This window comes from Anabas testudineus, chromosome 4 (assembly GCF_900324465.2).
Source record: "Anabas testudineus chromosome 4, fAnaTes1.2, whole genome shotgun sequence".
Taxonomy (NCBI): domain Eukaryota; kingdom Metazoa; phylum Chordata; class Actinopteri; order Anabantiformes; family Anabantidae; genus Anabas; species Anabas testudineus.
In genome coordinates, this window is record NC_046613.1 from 17,107,254 (window position 1) to 17,129,450 (window position 22,197).

Sequence of the window (22,197 nt, forward strand, 5' to 3'; positions counted from 1 at the left end):
TCCTACCACCATCAATAGGCAGGATTAGTTAAACGATTTAATGGAACAATCAAATCTAAAACCCTAAACATGCACATTACAACAACTCATAGAGCCTTAACATCATTTGAAATGATGTAAGGAAGACCTTACATCATGATGTAAGGAAATTATGTAAGGAAGACCATACATCATTCCACCACTAAAACTATTTACTAAATTAGATGAGGAAGCTGAGGAATCCCTGGCAGATTGAACGAGAAATCTGGTGTGCTCTGAACCATCTCTTAGTTATGCTGCTAAAGATTAGTCTGCTGGGAGACATCTACTGACACACTGCTCCTCTTCTCTCCCCTGCTCTTTTCTTCTCTGTCCAATCAAATGCTACCATTGCATGTCATTAACTTGGTCTTTTCTCTCACCTGTAGTTGTGCTTCCTCCTCTCTGTCTCCCTCTCTCTGTACTCCTCTGCAGGTATTCTCATTTTAGGAGGAAAAAAAGTAAAGGAACACTTTGAAAACACATCTGATTTCAATAGTTACAAAATGAATCCTGGATATTTATACTGACATGGATTGGGTGATGTGTTCGGAACAAAAGGCTGCCACATCGCTTGATGGAAATAAAAATTATTAACATACAGGCGGTTGAAATCAAAGACGCTATGAAAATCAAAGTGGAAAAGTTATGCAGCAGGTTGATTTCATTAACACCAATACAACTGAAACTGATTAACAGCCCCCTCTGCTACTTAAATGACCAGATAAATATCACAAAAGTTTAATTGACTTGATGCTTTAGTCTGATTAAAAAGTTTTTTGAGCAATGTAGTTTTTCTTGGGGCTAAGCAAAACTAAAAAAACTAAACAATCTTACTTATAGTCTGATTAGCTGGTAGTAATTAAAGTGTCTCATGTTTGGGGGAGAAGAGTATGAAGTTGTTGTTTTCCAAGGATGAGACATAGCCCAACCAGGTCTGGGTTATGCTAAACCTGACCCCAGTGTTACTCCAACTCTTTCCAGTCACCCCTGCCTAGCTCCAAGCTGCACATTCTAGCGACCTGAATCATTAGATAGAATCTAATGTTTCATCTCCAACTTCTCATTGTCACATACATGTTGCAGCAGGAAACTGAATCTGGGACCATAATTATTTATGGTCATGTTATACGGATCTATCAGCACAAGCAAGCAAAAGCAAACCAATATGTTTGATCTGGCAGTTTGTGTGACAATGTGACATATAAAACACACCGACACGGGTTTTATATGTCACATTGAACAGGTATCTTTTGAACAAAGATTGAACTATTTTACCATTTCACCTTCAGCACCATCTTCAGGTCAAACCTTTACTTTATGCAGTCCTCTAGTTCTGCTTGTGACAAATGTGACTTATGTCAACAGTTACTTAAAGGCTTCATTGAAGGAAATGAAAGTATTTGACACGTTGTGTTTAGCATTATACCGTAACTGACTGAAAATCTTCTTAGTTTATTTATTTGTTTCCTGTTTGGTTTACGGGAGCAATGTGCTGCACTTATACTTTTTAATATAAATACTTTAAATTAAAGGGTGCATGGGAATAAAACTGTGAGGGATTTGATACCACGTTTGTTTAAATTTGACTGCTGAACTTCATGTAGAGCAGAATTGTAAATAATTCTTCTCATTCTTAATAAACATTTCTTTTGAACCCCATAGCTCTTCAGATGACAGTGAATTTATCTTTTTTAGAAAGACAAATGGTCTTGTGCAAATTGGCCCCTAAATGCACCTCTGTTCTGTAGTTATTTTTATATATACTTTATATGTTGTTATTCACATGCTGCAGTTACTTTTACAGTAATAATTAGTATATACGTACTTAGTTGAAAAAGACTTCCCTTTGCTAGAGCTGATCAGTTAACTCTTAGCTAATAGTAAATGAGTTAACGATATAGTAGTTTAGAATCGCAGCAACATAATCTGGACACAAGAGGGAGCAATCATTCCTTTTTCCCCAGTGGAAACCACAATCAGATTGAACACCCAGTCCCTCTACTTCTGATGGACATTTAATGCTAGTCAAGCAAGTCATCATCAAGGAAACAGGTAATAACGTGTTTCACTGTGACTTTCTTTTCAATTATTAGGCTTCTAACGTATCAGGTTTACAATATTGAGATATTGGATAACCATTGTTCTGACTTTGCATCAGAAAGGATGTTTGGCTGAATATGAAATTGCCACACACTGTGGTAGATTATTATAATAAGGCAGAACTCGCAGACCGTAAGCTGATCAAGCAGATAAATATGATTATGATGATAAAAAATATTACAGATATAGTATACCCACTATTTTAATTGTAAAAGTGATCCTTATCAGCCCCAGTGTTACATAGCTAGTTTTTATACTACTGTCCAGTATTTCTGTGCTTAGTCACTCAAAGCACTTAATTAAAGTTAGCGAAAAAAAAACAATCTTGCTAAATAGAGAAAAATATAATTTTACACACATGTGCATTGTATGGCCACCAGCCATGCCAAGCCCCTCCTTGCAGCTCACTTTCCATTACTAAAGGCAACACTTCACTTATTCAAAAAATATATTACTTCACAAGATTTACTGTTACTTTTATATATTTGAAGCTCCTCCACAGTGTTGAGAGTCACTGCCGTTATGGAGACCCACATGCGACTGATCGGACTGACACTGACTGATGGACTGACACATTCATAAAAGTCATGTCCTTAAAGTGTTCGTCATCACTGAGGAGAGCCTGAAGGATGATAGAGGCGACTATTAACGGTAAAAAAAAATACATTATCAAATAGTACATATCAGCAGATCCAAATGTTTATAGCTTAATAGCTGAAAAGGAATTGTAAATGATGCACTGACAGCTGTCAAATGTGACACTGTGCGTCAGAGGCTTATACACATTTATAAAATCTTTTGTAACCCCCCGTGTTAAAGACAGACCATAATTCTTCATAATTCTTGTCCAAGCCAGGTTCATTAATTTGTTTTTTAAAAGACTTCTGTTGAACCATAATGTCAGATTTTCTTGAATACATTTTTAGAAATTCTTATTTAATATTACTTTTGTCTGAATAATTTTACCACATTTAATGAAAAATTCTGCCTGAATTGTAAAAACAAGCCATAAAACCAGTCATGACCTTTATTGTATGTGCGCAGTTGTGCATGATTGACAAGTTTTATTACATTGAAATTGAAAGTACAACTTTCACTATGAAAAAAAATACTATACCTCACATTTTCCCCATAGATGAATGCTTGAAGTCATGTGCTGCTTTCCTAATATCTGCTCCTGGTATAACTCTTCAACAACAGTAATTAATGATAAAACATAGATAATGTTCCTGAATTAAATTTATTTGGAAAAAATGTTTTAAAGCTTTATTATAAGTTACATTTTTAGATACAGTATACTACCATCAGTACAAAAGCTCCTGCCAGCCAGGAATGTTGTCCTGTGATTAATTTCCATCTCGCAACTCTGCAGTAACAACAAAACATTACATGAATATTTCAAACCAAATAATTATTGAAGTATGAAAAATTATGATTTAGGCACATTTTGGAAAATGCACATACTGTACATGCACTTTCACTTTCTTTCTGACAGTAAGATCAGAAGGTTGATGTGCTCCTGTGGAGGGTTTACAAATAGATTATTGCTCAGATTTCCTGCAGCGCATTTCCAGAAAAAAAAAAGTGTTGAAACACTCCATTAATGAAAATATTCTAATGGCCAATTTACATTTTCTGTTAACACGTTACAGTTTGAAGTCAGTGGTTTCTGTGTCTTTGTGTGTGGTTTCATCTTAAAGTTGGTGAATATTTGAACAAATATAGCACCACATCAGGGTTTTGTTTGATTATACTGTCGTACTTTTATGTTTTGACAGTTTTAATAAATACTTATAATGAAATACTAATATTCAGTCCAGTTTGTAGAACAACAACATGTAGCACACTTAAATTAATTCAGCAACAGTTACCTGAACATGATTGTATGATGTGTTGTACTCAGTAGATGGATCACCGTGGTTGTCAACATGTGCAGGGTTTAACTGTGGTTTTTAGATGAGACCTTTACCCAGGGCCAGTCACCTGACTCTCCACCAGGTGAGATGTCAAAAAAAACATTGTTAGATGAAGTCCTGAGAGTTGGCAGAGGTAAGTTTTCTGCAGGTGTTTTGTCTTCAGCTTCAGCTTTATCATTTAAATAATTTACTAGTACTCTTACTGCGTTAGGTGCTAATTAGAGCTGTCGACCTCCTGCTGCTCGTTATTCAATTGTTCTGTGTTTGTTCAACTAACTTTAACGACAAGATCATTCAGCTTTCATGGACTGAGGCGCTGGGACAACTGGGAACGCGATATTCTTTAATTGTATGGAGTTTAGCGAAGGGAAAGAACAGCTGAGGTTAAATCTGAGATGGAGAGGAGTCAAATAAGAGTCAAGAGTCACTTCACTCTATACTCATTTTGTTAGATCTTAGTGCTGCAATCGACACTATAGATGACAGCATTTTATTACACAGACTAGGGTTAAAGAAACAGCGCTACACTTGTTTAAATTTTATCTATGAGATAAATTCCAATTTGTGCATGTTAATGGTGACTCTGCCATGCACTCAAAAGTTAGTTAGGGATTTTCAAAGAGTTCTTTTTCCACCTGATAAACATTGCTAAAATTAGGAGCATCCTGTCCCATGGACTGAAAAACTAATTTGTTACTTCCGGACTGGGCTATTGTAATTCATTATTAATAGGATGTCCCAATAACTCCTTTAAAAGCCTCCAGTTAATTCAAAATGCTGCAGACAGAGTTCTGACTGAAATTAGCAAGACAGATCATATTTCTCCTATGTTAGCTTCTCTCCATTGGCTCCCTGTAAAATCCAGAATTGAATTTAAAATTCTTCTCCTCACATATAAAGCACTTAATAATGAAGTTCTGTAATATCTTAAAGACCTCATAGTTCCATATTTTCCCAACAGAAAGTTCTCAGACTGCAGGTTTACTAGAGTTTCCAAATGTAGAATGGGAGGCAGAGCCTTTAGCTATCAAGGTCGTCTCCAATGGATCGTCTCCAATACATTTAAGACTAGACTTAAACCTTTCCTTTTTTATAAAACTTCTAGTTAGAGATGGATCAGATGACTCTGAACCATCTCTTAGTTATGCTGATATAGGTTAGTCTGCTGGGGGACCTTTACTGATACACTGAGCCTCTCTCTGCTATCTATTCAAATGCTGGGGTTTTCTATGTAATCTTTTATACAATTATACTCTGTAAGGTCTTAAAGACAGTTGTCTCAGACAGGGGCGTTATGTAACTGGTGGTGTGATCAGAGATTTAAAGGAGACTTCTGGCTGTGATGTTCGTGCCAAGTGACCCAATCACTACTACTAACCCGCTACACATATCACTCATGCTGTGTTGGTAAATGGTAATGACACAGGACTCTTCTATTAAACTCGTTTATCCAGCATCCACCATTCTTCGCATCCGGGCCGGGTCGCGGGGGAGCAGTTAAGCAGAAAGACTTCCTTCCTAAACTCCTCCACTCTTCGGGGGGAACCGAGCGTTCAGGCAGCCAGAGATAGTCCCCAACTGCTGGGTCTTTCCCGGGCCTCCTCCCTGGACAGGACCGAAAAACCTCCCTAAGGCGTGGCATCCGAAAAGATGCCACTCAACGATGCAGAGAGCAGGGCTCACTCGACTCTGTACTGACTCTCACCTATCTCTAAGGGTGCGCCCAGCCCTCTGTGGAGGAAACTCATTTCGGCCGCTTGTATCCGCGACCTTGTCCTTTCGGTCATGACCCAAAGCTCATGACCATAGGTGAGGGTAGGAACGTAGACTGACCGGTAAATCGAGAGCTTTGCCTTTCGGCTCAGCTCCTTTTTCACCACGACGGACCGGTACACCGACCGCATTACTGCTGCCGATGCACCAATCCGTCTGTCAATCTCACGCTCCCTATTTCCCTCACTCGTGAACAAGACCCCAAGATACTTAAACTCCTCCACTTGAGGGAGGATCTCGCCCCCAACCTGGAGGGTGCAAGCCACCTTTTTCCGGTTGAGAACCATGGCCTCGGACTTGGAGGTGCTGATTCTCATCCCAGCCCCTTCACACTCGGCTGCAAACCGCCCCAGTGCCTGCTGGAGGTCCCGGTCTGATGAGGCCAACAGGACAACATTATCTGCAAAAAGCAGAGATGAAATCCTGTGATTCCCAAACCGGATTCCCTCCGACCCCTGGCTGCGCCTAGAAATCCTGTCCATAAAGGTAATGAACAGGATCGGTGACAAAGGGCAGCCCTGTCGGAGTCCAACATGCACCGGGAACAAGTCTGACTTACTACCGGCAATGCGAACCAAGCTCCTACTCCGGTCATACAAGGACCGAATGGCCCTTAACAAAGGGTCCCGAATCCCGTATTCCCGGAGTACCCCCCACAGGATGCCACGAGGGACACGGTCAAACGCCTTCTCCAAGTCTACAAAACACATGTAGACTGGATGGGCGAACTCCCATGAACCCTCGAGCACCCTAGCAAGAGTATGGAGCTGGTCCAGTGTTCCACGGCCAGGACGAAAACCGCATTGTTCCTCCTGGATCCGAGGTTCGACTAGCGGCCTAACTCTCCTCTCCAGCACTCTGGAATAGACTTTCCCAGGGAGGCAGACGTTCCCAACAGACCCTCACAATACGTTTGGGTCTGCCAGGTCTATCCAGCTCCCTCCTCCGCCATCGGATCCAACTTACCACCAGGTGGTGATCAGTTGACAGCTCAGCCCCTCTCTTCACCCGAGTGTCCAAGACATATGGTCGGAGGTCAGATGACACAACCACAAAGTCGATCATAGACCTCCGACCTAGGGTGTCCTGGTGCCACGTGCACTGATGGACACCCTTATGCTTGAACATGGTGTTCGTTATGGACAAGCTGTGACTAGCACAGAAGTCCAATAACAAAACACCGCTCGGGTTCAGATCAGGGAGGCCGTTCCTCCCAATCACGCCCCTCCAGGTATCACTGTCATTGCCCACGTGGGCGTTGAAATCCCCCAGTAGGACGACAGAGTCCCCAGTCGGAGCACCTTCCAGTACCCCTTCCAGAGACCCTATGAAAGCTGGGTACTCTACACCGCTATTTGGCCCGTATGCACAAACAACGGTGAGAGACCTATCCCCTACCCGAAGGCGCAGGGAAACAACTCTCTCGTCCACCGGGAAAAACTCCAACACATGGCAGCTGAGCTGGGGGGCTATAAGCAAGCCCACCCCTGCCTGCCGCCTCTCACCATGGGCAACTCCAGAGTAGAAGAGAGTCCAACCTCTCTCAAGGAGTTGTGTTCCAGAGCCCAGACTGCCAGATTCTTTGTCCAGGGATTGGGTTGTCGAGGCACCTCCAAACGGCTGCCACCCAATCCACACTGCACCGACCCCTTATGCGCCTTCCTGCGGGTGGTGGGCCTACGGGAAGGCGGCCCACGTCGCTCCTTCGGGCTGCGCCCGGCCGGGTCCCGTGGGAGAGATCCCAGCCACCAGGCGCTCGTCTACGTGCCCCAACCCCAGGCCTGGCTCCAGGGTGGGGCCCCGGTGACGCCAATCCGGGCGACGTATCCGACCTTGATTTGTCACTCGTCATGAGGGTTTTATTATTATTTTAATTAATGTTTTGTTTTCTATAGAAATGTATAGTTCCATATTGTGTAGGAGAGCTTCATGATCCCCTGATGTTTCCTTTAAATATTTTTCTTTAGTCAGCATTAACATTTTATACCTAACAATACAAAGAGATAGCAACAGTCCTCCCAGCTGTTGACTCTATTTTACAAAATCTAGCTCCATCTTGATTCCTAATGTTTAAATGAATCATCAAAAGATAATTAAAAAGCTAAAAGAAGAGTTTTTGTCTGATCTAATCTTAAAGTTGGTGAATATTAAAACAAATATAGCATAAAATCAGGGTTTGATTATAGTGTAGCAGTTAATGTTTGATAAATACATTAATTTCCAGTCTAGTTTGTAGAAGAATGCCATTTATTCCACTAAACATGTCTCAAGTGATTAAATTAATTAACAGTTACCTGAAAATCATAAAAATCTTAGATGAAGTTTCACATCACTGGTCACATAACTGTGACTGTGACATATATGGGATCTTTGCTGAGAGCCAGTCACGTGGACTCAGGGCAGAAGATGCTGCCAACCAATACTGTAAACACAACCTCTGAGAAGTATGTGCATGTGTCATCTGGTCTCTATCCTCGATGCGCCATGCACAGTTGATTATTTAATGGTTTACTACAAATGTAAAACACAGCCTGTTTTATAAATATATAAAGATTGCTATCACTCACACATAGTTTGAAATTCTGTGCACCTGAGCACCCATTGTGCACAGCACACACCATTAAAATAAGTGTAACTGGAACAATGAGATGACAGCTGTATCTCAGACACACCTTCCACAAATGTTAGCATAGATGTTTTTGTTTTGTTTTGTTTTTATTTCAAAACGCTGCACCAGTTGACATCAGATGACATGTGGAAGTTTATAATTGTCCATTCAATTAAAACAGAGTAGGATTGGTTGAAGGGGGCGTTAAAAACATAGGAGCCCAAATAACCCTTTTGCAATTTGAAAAATAATATAATGTTGTTTTAACAGAGCCACAGAATAAAATATAAAACCGAAGTGAAGCATACTATGGCCACTTCAAAGAACCATTAAAAATAAGGACAAGCAAAGTGCTATTATGTATGAGGATTATTTACAACCTGTTACAAAAAGGTTGTTGTTACGAGTTGAATCTTTCAAGCATCAGTGAATAAAGCCTCTTACAATAACACGGTAAGTCTGTTGTTTTTGGACTCTGTGTTAATTACCTACCAATGTAAATAAATAACAAAGGTCAGACAAAATGAAAAGAAAATCAGCTCCTAGCTGTTAAAGAGGTGAATGACTCTATTATCACCGGCTGATAAGTGAACAAGGAGGAGGAAGAGCTGCAGATTTCAGATGGTGGGAAAGATAAATTGTTGGTTAAATTGCAATTTAATTTAATCAAGAAACTGATTTTTGAACTGTTCATATTTTATTGTGAGGAGAACTGGTTACAATAATGTAAAAAATTCTGCAGCTTTTTTCACAGCCTCTATTCGTTTTACCTGCTGCCAGCTTATTCAGTTCAACTAAGTCAGTTTCCACGGTCAGTGTCACGCACTGCACCTGTAGAAACTTTCAGTCGCAGTCATAGGTGGATGGTAAGAAAGTTCCTTTCTCTTAGAGAAAAAATCTGAATGGAAACTTGAGACACAGTGATCCTGAATCAGTTGGTAGGGCAGTCGTTTACAAATCTTGGGGTTGGTGGCCCAACTCCCAATTCCCCAGATTCCTAGCCACATGTTGAAGTGTCCCTGGACAAGACACCGAACCCTGAGGCTTTGGCAGCTAAAGGCCTAAAAAAAATACACATTAACAAACAGTACACATCAGCAGATGCAAATGTTTATAGCTTAATAACTGAAAAGGTTTTGGAAATGATGCGCCCACAGCTGTCGAATATGACACTGTTTGTCAAGGGCTTAAACTTCTACAATGTTGCTCTGTTGTTTTATTTCACCACATTTATTGATTTGCAAATTCTGCCTGACTTATAAAAATAGCTATAAAACCACAGTCACGCCACACCTTTATTTTTTGTATGCAGTTGTGCCTGATTGACAAGTTTAATAACAGTGAAGTTAAACTGAAAGCAAACAACACATTATACTCATGACAAACTTGACATGGAAAGAGCTGTTAATGATTAGAATTCGGAGGACGTGATCAATGCACAATGTCTCTGCTATTATGACTTGACTTTTCTTTTGTCACATCTATTTTCTATAAAACAAAACAGCACTTCTACCTGTAGCCAGGTGGATGAAATACACACCGTTTTCAACTCAGATGGAACAGTAAGAGTGATCTATCTCTGTGCTGTCATGGCTATAGCCTCATGGAATTTCTTATCTGCATGACGGCTGATATCCATGCTGCACCCAACAGCCAAGTGCTTTCCCGGCATGTTTGGTGAGAAGAATGACTACTGTCTTCTCTCCATACTTAATGTATGGTATGTAGGAAGGAAGAACAAACAACATGGCCGAAGGAAATTGGGGAGTGTAATTATTTTATTACCCATGGACAATGTCAGCCAACTAAAAACTCTTTCTACACAACTGCAATTCTTTCTCATCTGGGTGAAAAAAAAATTCCCCCATAGATGAATGCTAAACTTGTTGAACGAAGTCATGTGCTGCTTTCCTAAACTCTGCTCCTGGTATAACTCTTTAAAAACAGTAAATAATGATAAAACATAGATAAATGATAGGAACAGTATGCAATGAGCTACAAAGCTTTATGAAAGCATTATTATAAGTTGCATTTTAAGTTACCAGGAAGTACTTTGTCACAGGTTGTGCTACTAAAGCTTTTTCTTATAGTCACATGTGAGACTCGGGTCATGTATTCTTTGCCACAGAAGATACATGTGTGATGGAGGGAATTTGTGAACCAGTAAAAGGTCTTTATATAAGCAGGGATCATGTGTATCTATTCTGTTGGAAGAAATGTCCAGTCCTGCAGCCTTCACACCAATATGGGAAGAGGGATGAAGTCCTGCTTTACCCAGACACATACCCATGTAGGCATCATCAATAGGAAGAAGGGTAATGGACTGAGACATATTGTATATGACCAAAGCTGTATATCCAGACAGGAGGAAGCCCCCACCACTACAGTATGGTGGGAATACATCGGACTCATGCAGTTGAACTGGAACAAAATACTTGCTCCCTGGTGTTCGAATGGGCTCCATATTTATATTGAGATTGCCAATAAAGAGGTGCTTGCTCCCATCATTGACTTCAAAACTTTGGAGATACAGAACCATGTTGTCTGTGTTGGCAAAGACGTCGTCATCACCATTTAGCAGGAAGCGAGCGTTTGGACAGTTTCTTTCCATCCATTCCAGGAAGAGGATCTGCTTCAATGTGAGGTTGTAGAATGATTCATTAAAGTCCCATTGGAGGATGTCGTTGTACTCACGTTGTTCCATTTCAAGTAGTTTATTCAGTCGTTCTTTCTCATAACCAGAATCCATCATTCCTAAGATGAAGAGCCTTCGGATCCACACACCATTCTCTAACCTCTCTTTAGCCCAGGTTTTACGCAGCACCTCTCTGCGGTCGTAGTTTACTGGGGGGCTTTTAATAACCAGTAGAAGGAAGACATCTGCAGATTTTCCAGGTCCTCCACATTTGTCAGGAAGATCCAGCAACATGGGGAAATGGCGACAGTGTCGATAGTAGAGAAAGTCTTTCATACGATCAGGAAAAGAGCTGAAGTCTGTCATGTTGGCAGCAGATATATTTTGTTGACATCTTGGCCAGGAGAATATGTAGGAGCTGGTTTTGATGGGTGGCTCCACTTGACTGGTAACTTTACTTACATCTACGGGTTGAAAGTGGTGTTCGAACCCAATCAAATGTTTACTCAGATATACTACCATCAGTACAAAAGCTCCTGCCAGCATGAAACGTTTTCCTTTGAGGAATTTCCTCCTCGAAACTCTGCAGTAACAAAGCGAAACACTTTTATCAAATGTGATGTAGATAAATGTTAACTAAAAAACTACTATGAATTATTAAAGTATGAATTAAAGAAATTATAATTTAGGCACATTTTGGAAAATGCACATATTCACTTTCTTGCTGACAGTGAGATCAGAAGATCGATCTGCTCCTGTCGGTAGATGAAAGTGGTTTATAAATTGATTTTTGCTCAGATTTCCTGCAACGCATTTGCAGAAAACAAGTGTTCAAACACTCACATTAACTAAATTTGTCTAACGGTCAATTTGACATAATAAAGTTTGAAGTGAGTGGTTTTTGTGTCTTATCTTATCTCTTAGGTAATGACTTTGTTGGCAAAAAACTTATTTGAGACACACTCCTACTTCTACTCTTTTTTTCTTTATTTGTAGTATCAACAGATGATGAGGAATCATAAATTAAAGCAATGTTTCTTGTGTGATTTAATCTTGAATTTGGTGACTATTTGAACAAATATAGCATCAAATCAGGGTTTTGCAAAGTTTTGTGTAATTGTTTTAATAAATACTTATAATTAAATACTAATATTCAGTCCAGTTTGTAGAACAATGCCATTTAATCCTCTGAACACGTAGCACACTTAAATTAATTCAGCAACAGTTACCTGAACATGATTGTAGATCGAGTCGGTGAGGATCGGTGTGGTACTCAGTAGATGGATCACCGTGGTTGTCAACATGTGCAGGATTTAACTGTGGTTTATAGATGAGACCTTTGCCCAGGGCCAGTCACCTGACTCTCCACCAGGTAAGATGCTGCCAAAAAAGACATTGTTAGATGAAGTCTTAAGAGTTGGCAGAGGTAAGTTTTCTGCAGGTGTGTCAGTCTGTTCTCTATCCACGCACCAGCTTTATCATTTAAATACTTTACAGGGGCGTTGTCTTACTGGAGGTGTAATCAGAGCAGATCACGTCAGTGGTAAATTTTTCCTAATGTTTAAATGAATCATCAAAAGATAATTAAAAAGCTAAAAGAAGAGATTTTCTATGATTTAACCTTTAAGTTGGTGAATATTTTTTTTAATATATAGCATAAAATCAGGGTTTGATTATAGTGTAGCAGTTAATGTTTTAACTAGACTCAGGGCAGAGGATGCTGCCAACCAATACTGTAAACACAACCTCTGAGAAGTTTGTGTGCATGTGTCCTCTGGTCTCTATCCTTGATGCGCTATGCACAGTTGATTATTTAATGGTTTACTACAAATGTAAAACACAGCCTGTTTTATAAATATATAAAGATTGCTATCACTCACACGCAGTTTGAAATTCTGTGCACCTGAGCACCCACTGTGCACAGCACACACCCTTAAAATAAATGGAACTGGCACAATGAGACAATAGCTGTATCTCTGACAAACCTTCCATAGATGTTAGCATAGATAATATTAATAAGAAAAGATTTTAAAGATGTTAAAAGACCTAAATTACCTTTTAATAGGTAAGTTTAGTTTAGTTTAGTTTAGTTTAGTTTAGTTTAGTTTAGCTTAGTTTAGTTTAGTTTAGTTTAGTTTTAGTTTTGTTTTGTTTTGTTTTGTTTTGTTTTGTTTTGTTTCAAAACGCTGCACCAGTTGACATCAGATGACATGTGGAAGTTTATAATTGTCCATTCAATTAAAATAGAGTAGGATTGGTTGAAGGGGGCCTTAAAAACATAGGAGCCCAAATGAGCCTTTTTTAATTTGAAAAATAATAGAATGTTGTTTTAACAGAGCCACAGAATAAAATATAAAACCGAAGTGAAGCATACTATGGCCACTTCAAAGAACCATTAAAAATAAGGACAAGCAAAGTGCTATTATGTATGAGGATTATTTACAACCTGTTACAAAAAGGTTGTTGTTATGAGTTGAATCTGTCAAGCATCAGTGAATAAAGCCTCCTACAATAACACGTCTGTCGTTTTTGGACTCTGTGTTAATTACCTACCAATGTAAATAGATAACAAAGGTCAGACAAAATGAAAAGAAAATCAGGTCCCACTTGTTAAAGAGGTGAATGACTCTATTATCACTGGCTGATAAGTAAACAAGGAGGAGCAAGAGCTGCAGATTTCAGATGGTGGGAAAGATAAATTGTTGGTTAAATGCAATTTAATTTTTATTAAGAAACTGATTTTTGAACTGTTCATATTTTGCAGAGAGAAGATCTGATTACTAACATTGTTCAACATAATAAAAAGTCAATATGTATTGCTTGCTTGTTTTACAGTGCATTGATGGGTGCTATTTTGAGTTGTTTTTATGTTTCTATTTTCAGTGGCTTTACTTTGATCATCATTAATGTCTGGTTGCTTCAGTAACTGGAGCTCCTTCCATCTTTGACATGAACATTACTGATTTATTTCTTAAAGGGTTCATAATATGCATTTCATGGTTTACTGTTACATATATACTATTGTCAAGCTGTGTTTCACAACAGCATAGTCAGAGGTCAAAGGTCTGACCTTCTGTACAAAAGATTAGATGTCAGAAATTCCTCTATGTTAAAAACATTGTGTTTTCAGATGATAGAGAATTTGTCTCTAATGGCAACAGTATAAAGTATGGCCATAATGCACTCATGCACATTTTTATATTTGCCTCATGTGTTGTTATTCACAGGTTGCCATTATTTCTACAGTTAAGGTTTGAGTGTAGAATTACAGCAACATCATTTGAACACTAGAGGGAGCCACAGTTCCTTATGATGATACTTTATTCACTTTCCAACTATGTCTTCTGATATACTGTACAATTCAGTGCCAAACGAGCCATCATTAAATTTGTATTTGGAATTTATCTCACTCTCTGACTTGACAGATCAGTACTGGAAGGAAGTACAAGTTACAGAGATACAGTACAGTATTTAAGAGTTTACCACATTCACCACATGGAAATAGGAAACGGGCAAAACATGTTCACTGTGTCCCCAGAAACATGTACGTTTTTAAAGGGGTAAGATCAGGCTATTGAATAACATGCTCTCACATTGGACCAGGATGGAACATTCTCATATGCATGCAGGTAATTATTACCCCATAATGGAAGCTTTCACCATGCAGTCAGCAATTGTGTTCATTCCTGCATGGGGGGGAGACATCTTGAATATGACACTGTCAAACACTGGTTATTTTAAGAGAGTAGAAATCTCTCAGCGGATAGAAGCCAGTGTCCTAAAATAACAGCAGTCTAGCTCCACTCTTTTTGTGTTTAGAGTATCCACTATGTTTGGTAACTGCCTGCATTAATATCTGTGGTTTTTTTGTTAGTTAGTTAGTTTGCTTTGTTTTGTTTTTTCATTTTTTGAAAATCTAGCTTTTACCTAGGTATGGTTGTAATGTGGGTTATAAAAATAAAGGGTCCACTAACAATCATACTGTATTGGTATTGGTTCTGTATTGTTTCAACATTTCAGTGCACAGGTGACAGTGCAGTAGCCTAACTGAGCTCTTATAGGTGGCAGGCAGATGAACTTTCATTCATATCTTTCATTTGGGATCATATACAGAAACTATCATCCAAATGTCTGCGCTACATGTGTGTACAAGTGGACTTGAATCACTCAAATGCACTGGTACATTGACCTATGCAGAACATAATTTAATAGCAAATCAGTTGTAAATTAAATAAAACAGAATACAGTAGCCTTTTCTTAGCAGCATGATAGCTAGATAGTTTTGAAACATTAAACAGACAGATATTTCCACTAACTGAACTGTTAATAGATCCAAAGATTAATGGACAAAAAGACATTCAGCTGTTAGATACACACTGGATTCTCCCTGTGTCATGGTTATTACTGACACATGATTAAGATTGTAGTTTTATTAATCTGGGTATCTGACCCTATGCACAGTAAATTATTTCAATGCTTCAAAACATCATTTTGTCATTTTAAAAGCGGTTTCTGAAAACCAATTGTGTAAGGCACAAAACATTAATTTCTTAACATATAAGTAAAACTTACAGTACAAACAGTACACTTTGCATCATTAATTTTACAAAACCCTGATGAATTATTTATATAACATGAAACAATATATAACAATATATTTGTCTTTAGACTCCACAGAATAGCCCTAAATAATTCATATTTACAGTATTTCTCAATAGATTTAAGTACAAAATATAGAAACACGTTTCCAAATAGAATCACACCTGGCACAAGCTGTAATGTATATACATATATGTTTATATACAGTACCTTTTTTGTCAGCTGTGGTACCTGCACAGCAACAAACTGATGAGGAAAACCCCAGGAGTAGCAGCCCAACCAGTATAGAAAATACCCTTTTTAGATTAAAATTTTTTGGTATAAAATAACCAATACATATTAATTGTTTCTCAGTGAAAAACAAATACACTTTCCATGTTATAAGAAAGAACAAATGGATTCTTTTCAAAACCTAAAAATAGCTGCAGTTTGCTGCTAAAGCCTTTTCTGTTAGATACTACACTTTAGATTGGGGTCACGTATTCTGTGCCACATAACATACATGTGAGCTGGGAGGAATCTGTGTACCAGTAAAACATCTTTATAGTAACAAGGATCATATCTGTCTACCTTGCTGAAGGGGATGTGAAGCCCTGCTGTCTTCACATTCATATGGGAAACAGGACCAAGTCCTGCTTTGGCCAGACACATACCCATGTAAACATCATCAATAGGAAGAATAGTAATGGACTGAGACATATTGTATATGAGCAAAGCTGTATATCCAGACAGGAGGAAGCCCCCACCACCACAGTAAGGGGGGTATATGTCTGACTCGTGCACCTGAACTGGGATGAAGTATTTGCTCCCTGGTGATCTAATGGGTCCCACATTCTGGATCAGGTGGCCAGAAAAGAGGTGCTTGCTCCCATCATTGACTTCAAGACTTTGGAGATACAGAACCATGTTGTCTGTGTTGGCAAAGACGTCGTCATCACCATTTAGCAGGAAGCGAGCGTTTGGACAGTTTCTTTCCATCCATTCCAGGAAGAGGATCTGCTTCAATGTGAGGTTATAGAATGAGTCGTTAAAGTCCCATTGGAGGATGTCGTTGTACTCACGTTGTTCCAGTTCGAGTAGTTTATTCAGTCGTTCTTTATCGTAACCAGAATCCATCGTTCCTGAGATGAAGAGCCTTCGGATCCACACACCATTCTCTAACCTCTCTTTAGCCCAGGTTTTACGCAGCACCTCTCTGCGGTCATAGTTCACTGGGGAGCTTTTAATGACCAGTAGAAGGAAGACATCTGCAGATTTTTCAGGTCCTCCACATTTGTCAGGAAGATCCAGCAACATGGGGAAATGGCGACAGTGTCGATAGTAGAGAAAGTCTTGTACATGTCCAGGAAGAGAGCTGAAGCCTGTGATGTTGGCAGCAGATATATTTTGTTGACATTTTGGCCAGGTGAATATGTAGGAGTTATTTTTTGTGAGTTCTCTTATTTTTCTGTCATCCTCTTGCGCATCTTTGTGAAAGAGGCTTGTTTTGTGCTCAATAAAATCCTTACAAAGATGGAGGACCAACAAACCAACAGCAACTGCCAGCAAGAAAGTTTTTGCTCTGTTTTTTCTCATCCTTGAAACTCTGCATTGAAAGAAAAGAAAAGTTGTATCAGTGCATCTCAATCAGACTAAAACAACTGATATGACTAGTTATTAATTGCTTAGGTAAGGTGATGTTATGGATATCAGACTGGCACATGTTGAATACTCACTAATTCAATTGTACATAAAGAAATATGGGCAACCACAATTTCTCAAGTTCTCTTCTTTGTCCACTTTCAACAACTCACCCCAACTGGTAAATATGACCTGGTTAGTAGTGTGCTTTCCTCACCACTGTCACATAATGCTTGCTGAAGTGAGGTTTGCTAGGTCTCTTAACCTTACTATATTAAGTGCCTTGAGATGATTTAGCCCTGACCTGGAGAACTGAGAAGCTTCACCAACTCCTTCCAGTTAGCTTTTATGCTTTTTCACTCTAAATATGTTGTGCAATTACATGGTTACTGATGCATGCGCTTCAGCAGAAAGACAAACAGAATGGATGACACAGAGAAAAGTCTGCACTGTGCAAGTTTAGTTATGACTGTATGAAGAACAATGAATAAATCAATGAATAAATGCTAATTTAGCCAAACTATATGTTTAGGACTATTTAATAACTACTGCTAAGTCCTGATTTTTATGTTTAAGAGTCTTACTTTAAGAAACAGACAACATGAGCAGACACATTTGGCTGGAAAATCTATGTCAAGCATTTTGACAGTTTGTGACTGTGCTCCCCATCACTTCCTGTGCTGTGGTTTCAGTTTGAACCATAGCAGCACAGTGGTGCAGGTTGAGCTATAGGCAGACAAAAAGTTTCTGTAAACCCCTGATGTCATCCTGCTGCTATTATGAGATTGCATCAGTAAAGATAAGTGAACCTGTTCCAGAAGCAGCCATACAAACTCCCCTGATCCTTTGTTCTTCTTTGTTCTACTTTTTGGTCTTTCCGTCACTTCGGTAGAGGTTAATCTTGATCTCTTGTGTCCATAAAAGTTTCTCAAACTTGATTCCTCTCTGTACATTTCTGCAGATTCACAGCTTCTTGTTTGTTTTATCCCTTTTAATTACAGATGCAGTCTTCACAGGTAAAACCTCAAATTAAAATTATAAGTAGTTATTTAGAGCTATTCACTTGCCTCTGAAATTGTACATGACACACCTGGGTAATAAGAAATACCTGTCTTATTCTGCAGATGGCTGGAGCCTCCTTAAAACGATTTGCTACTCATCCAAGTAACTTCTTCAGTCTAAAGATACTTGGTTGGAGCTCACAAATTTATGCTTCAGGTTTGGTTTCACTCCACCCCTTGGCCTGAATCGGCCCGGTAGGTGAAACAAAGGATGGGGAGGATGTAATAGTCACGCCTCTGCCCACCCCTCTTATCACCATAAATGGGCCGTTCGGTGGGTCCAACCTGGTGCAGGTGTGAATTGGGCCTCATCTTTCTGGGGTTTGATGAAAGGGCAGCATGATAAATAGAAGACAGTTTGCGTCTAAGGCCTCCACCTCTGTTGAGTGAGGGGGTGTTGATTTGACCCACCCTATAGACCGAACCCAAAACACAAGATGAGCAATATAACTGCTTGTGAAATACAGCCGCTGTCAGCTAAAACAATGAGTGAAAGAGGAATACTGAAAGAATACTGTCAACTAAAGCAAAGTCCTTTAGACTAAATTACTTTTTGAATACTTGACTTCAGTCACAAAGTACAGAGGCAGTAAATGCCCATTAAATCAAAGTTTTGGTGGTGTCAATACACACCCCTTGTGCGGCCCCCTGTGACATTACCGTCATCAACAGCAAGCAGGTGCCAGCAGTAAGCAGAGTCTCAGTGCAGACGTGAGTTGGTTTGGCATCTGTCTGCTGAATCCACACATGCACTGGGTATGTGGCTGGCAACAAATCTAATGCTGTCATGTCTCCTCAAAACGGGTGGAATACTGTATGTTACACAGGTGATGTAAGACACTGAGTCATTAGAACAAACAACACATTCAGTGAAAAAGTTTCAACGACACCACACCCTGGGGTCACCATGAGAAAATCATGCAGCAAAACAGAAAGCCGACTAATGACATTTCAGCTGTCGTGTGTTCTGCACTTTCAATGTTTCTTCCTTCTTTTTTGCTGCGTGTTAATTGTGTCATTGTGTGTTATCTTTGAGGTGTGGAAGGGTTTGAAATATAAAAGCATTTTGTGGAACCTGAGCTTGAGTACAGTATTTACATTTTATGGTTACAATACTTTTACTCTACTACATTTAAATGACAATGTATAGTTGGTAGTCAGCTTGCAGATTCCTGCAAATGCATACATACAGGTATTGGAGCTGCAACATGTAGTTGATCAATCTATTTAAATGACCTCAAAAGAGAAGCTGTGGTAATCCTAGTCATACATTGTTGTAAACTAAATATCTTAGTTTGGCAACTGGGAATTTAGGACGTGTGCTTACTTTTTAAATGTTATAGACAAAATGATTCACGCGTTAATTGAGAATTCAGTCCCTAAATAAATTCTTCCCATTAATGACAAAGTGTTTTTTAAATGTTGCGCAGTTTTTAAATATATGATGAATTGTTACAGGTTGAATCACCGAACAGGGCGTAAAATGTGATCTCTCTGTTCCAGCTGGTTAGATCTTAATGTAATTTAGAGTTTTATATCCTGACTCTGATTTCCGTTTGGCCTATCAATTATTATTATTATTATGAAATAACATTCGTCTATTACAAACTGTTTCTTTATTTAAGTTCACAGCTGAATCCAGAGAGCATTTACACCCTTAAAGTGTTTTTTTTTTTTTTTATCTTTAATTAGGAACATCAGCTGGTGGTTAAGATGTTCCCTAAAGCGCAGTGAAGCATTTAGACGTGTGTGAGGAAGTCGTAATGTAATGGATCGGATGACTTTTAACTATATTTAACTCACAAAACCAACAGTTGATCCTGAAGTCTTCTTCTTCACATGTGAGCTTTCGTTAAAATGTTATTTCCCACGTGGTCGTTTATGTATATTATTCAACCTAATCCTCAATCCCGACTAGAAGTGTCGATTAAAGTTCAAAAATGGAATAAATTAAATGCGCAGTGGAAATAAAATCTAGTCGCTATTACTTTACCAACTTTTTTTAATTGTCACGACATGAACACTGGTGTATGTTAGTTCGTAGAGTTGAATATGTGGACTTACCGGTAACGGATGAATCCTCTCTTTTGTGTCTTAGTCTGTAGCTGCACAGATCCCATATAGCGGGTTACATGTCTCTGCTGTGTGTGGAGTCCGCTGGGCGGATCCTGTTTTGCAAGACCGACCTGCTGCGTCAGGAGTCCCACTGGACAGCGCCATGGAGAGCCAGTACCCATGAGTGTGTCCACTGAAGGTGGAGTGTATCCAGTCTGAGTCGATTACATTTGATTATTGTGAATATACTGTAAACATTATATATACTATATTATACCACATATCTACACTCTAATAATAAGAATTTCACCGACTTTCACCGACTTTCACCTCTGGCTCTGTTTTGTATGTTTCTTGTTAGTCTCCCAGTTTATATGAGACATAGTTTAATAGGTTCAAGGTGCACATTCAGTGCTTTCTTCAGTAGAACTGAATTGTTCATTGGAAGCAATTTTCTTGTGCTGTCCTACATTTAACAAGATGATAAAAATCCATGTCTCTTCTGAAGTCAAAAGAAGGCCAAAGACAAAAGGTGAAATTAAATATGTTTGACCAAACAATTGGCAAAGCAGTGAGCAGCGTGAAGACTACAGTAAACAGTACCTCCTTAGTCTAAGGGTTGCATTCACTTTTGATTAGGATAATGTTTATAAGTTTTAATAAAACTGCTGTTTTAAGAAGCAGTATTATGTACATGTATACAACTTCTACTGATTCACTTTGAAAGCAAAAAATGCTTAGTGCCAAATTCTGACAAGTGGAATGCAGTCTGGTGACTTCCTGAGACCTTGATCCACGTCTGGAACAATTGAAGAGTGGTGACTTTCAGACACAGCTGTAGTGTTATTTAAAGGACTTGTGCTGCTTGGTTTTCACTTTTATTGTATTCAGTCTTCTCGTTGCTTTATGGCTTCTGAATTTCTCCTTGTGGAGTCTAGTTTGAATCGATTGTGATACCTTCAGTTGTGCTCGGTTGAGATTGTTGGTGATGACACTGCCTGGAGTTTTTGGAGGTTTTATTGGGGGTTAAACATCAAAAGCAGTTCCCTGTGCAATGTATGATATCAAGTGAGGAAGGATCTTGCATGTTTTGTTATTTCTGAGGAATAATAAAGGACATAAACACAAAAACATTGCAGAAATGAACTGGGAAGGGAACCTAATTGTAACTGGATTTCGTACTAACATAATGAGGATGGGTTCGCTAATAACTAAATAGCAAGTGCCAGATATATTAATTGAGGACAAATCACTGAAATGTAAACAGAATATAAATCTACAACATCCATTTTTCATTTCTGCCTAGATATCCAGTCTTGATGTGCAACAATCCGTTTTGTAATGACAGTGTTATTAGAAGTTCCTCATCGTTGTGTTCAAGCTTCAGTAAGTATTTTAATGTGCTTACTGTAGTTATACCCTTCACACTTTAAGAAGCAAATATCTTATTATCACTGAGTCTGATGTCATGGATTAATGTCAATGGACAATGATGACAATGGATCACGTCAGGTCTAATTTATCCAGACATACAGAAAATTTGAGTGACGGTATCGAAATGTAACGGGGAGAGTATGAACAATTCATCAAATAAGAGTTCAGTGAACTGTGAAAGTTTCTCTGTCTTCATGGTTAGCTTACAGTACCTTCTTTGTCCTCTTGAGCAGTATCTGTCAAGCAAAGAGTCTATTTAGATTAGACACTTAGTTTAATGTGAGAAGCATGCACACATTCAATTCTGGGCCTAATTCCAAATAATAAATACACTCAAGACACCACTAAAGCCAAAAGTTGTGCAAGGTGCAAGGT

General features: G+C 39.0%; 2 protein-coding genes across 4 annotated transcripts in view; both read right to left on the reverse strand.

Moving 5' to 3' along the window:
* LOC113152275 (N-acetyllactosaminide beta-1,3-N-acetylglucosaminyltransferase 3-like) overlaps positions 1–20,462 on the reverse strand; it is a 30,525-nt gene extending 10,063 nt beyond the window's left edge. The window contains exons 1-2 of one of the 3 annotated variants that reach the window (XM_026345427.1): positions 20,398–20,462; positions 16,095–17,237 (exon numbers count right to left, since the gene is read on the reverse strand). In XM_026345427.1, the coding sequence (XP_026201212.1) occupies positions 16,103–17,237; positions 20,398–20,453 (1,191 nt within the window). In that variant the 5' untranslated portion in view covers positions 20,454–20,462 and the 3' untranslated portion in view covers positions 16,095–16,102. Of the gene's footprint in view, positions 1–15,242; positions 17,238–18,380; positions 18,595–20,397 lie in introns of those variants that run through there. The other 2 variants (XM_026345426.1, XM_026345428.1) reach the window with 2 other exon arrangements.
* LOC113152276 (N-acetyllactosaminide beta-1,3-N-acetylglucosaminyltransferase 3-like) lies at positions 9,094–15,142 on the reverse strand. Its single transcript, XM_026345431.1, has 2 exons — positions 12,283–15,142; positions 9,094–11,636 (listed from the first exon to the last, which is right to left on the reverse strand). The coding sequence occupies exons 1-2, from the start codon at positions 12,288–12,290 to the stop codon at positions 10,490–10,492; spliced, it is 1,155 nt and encodes a 384-aa protein (XP_026201216.1). The 5' UTR covers positions 12,291–15,142; the 3' UTR covers positions 9,094–10,489.
* Positions 20,463–22,197: the final 1,735 nt, after the last annotated feature.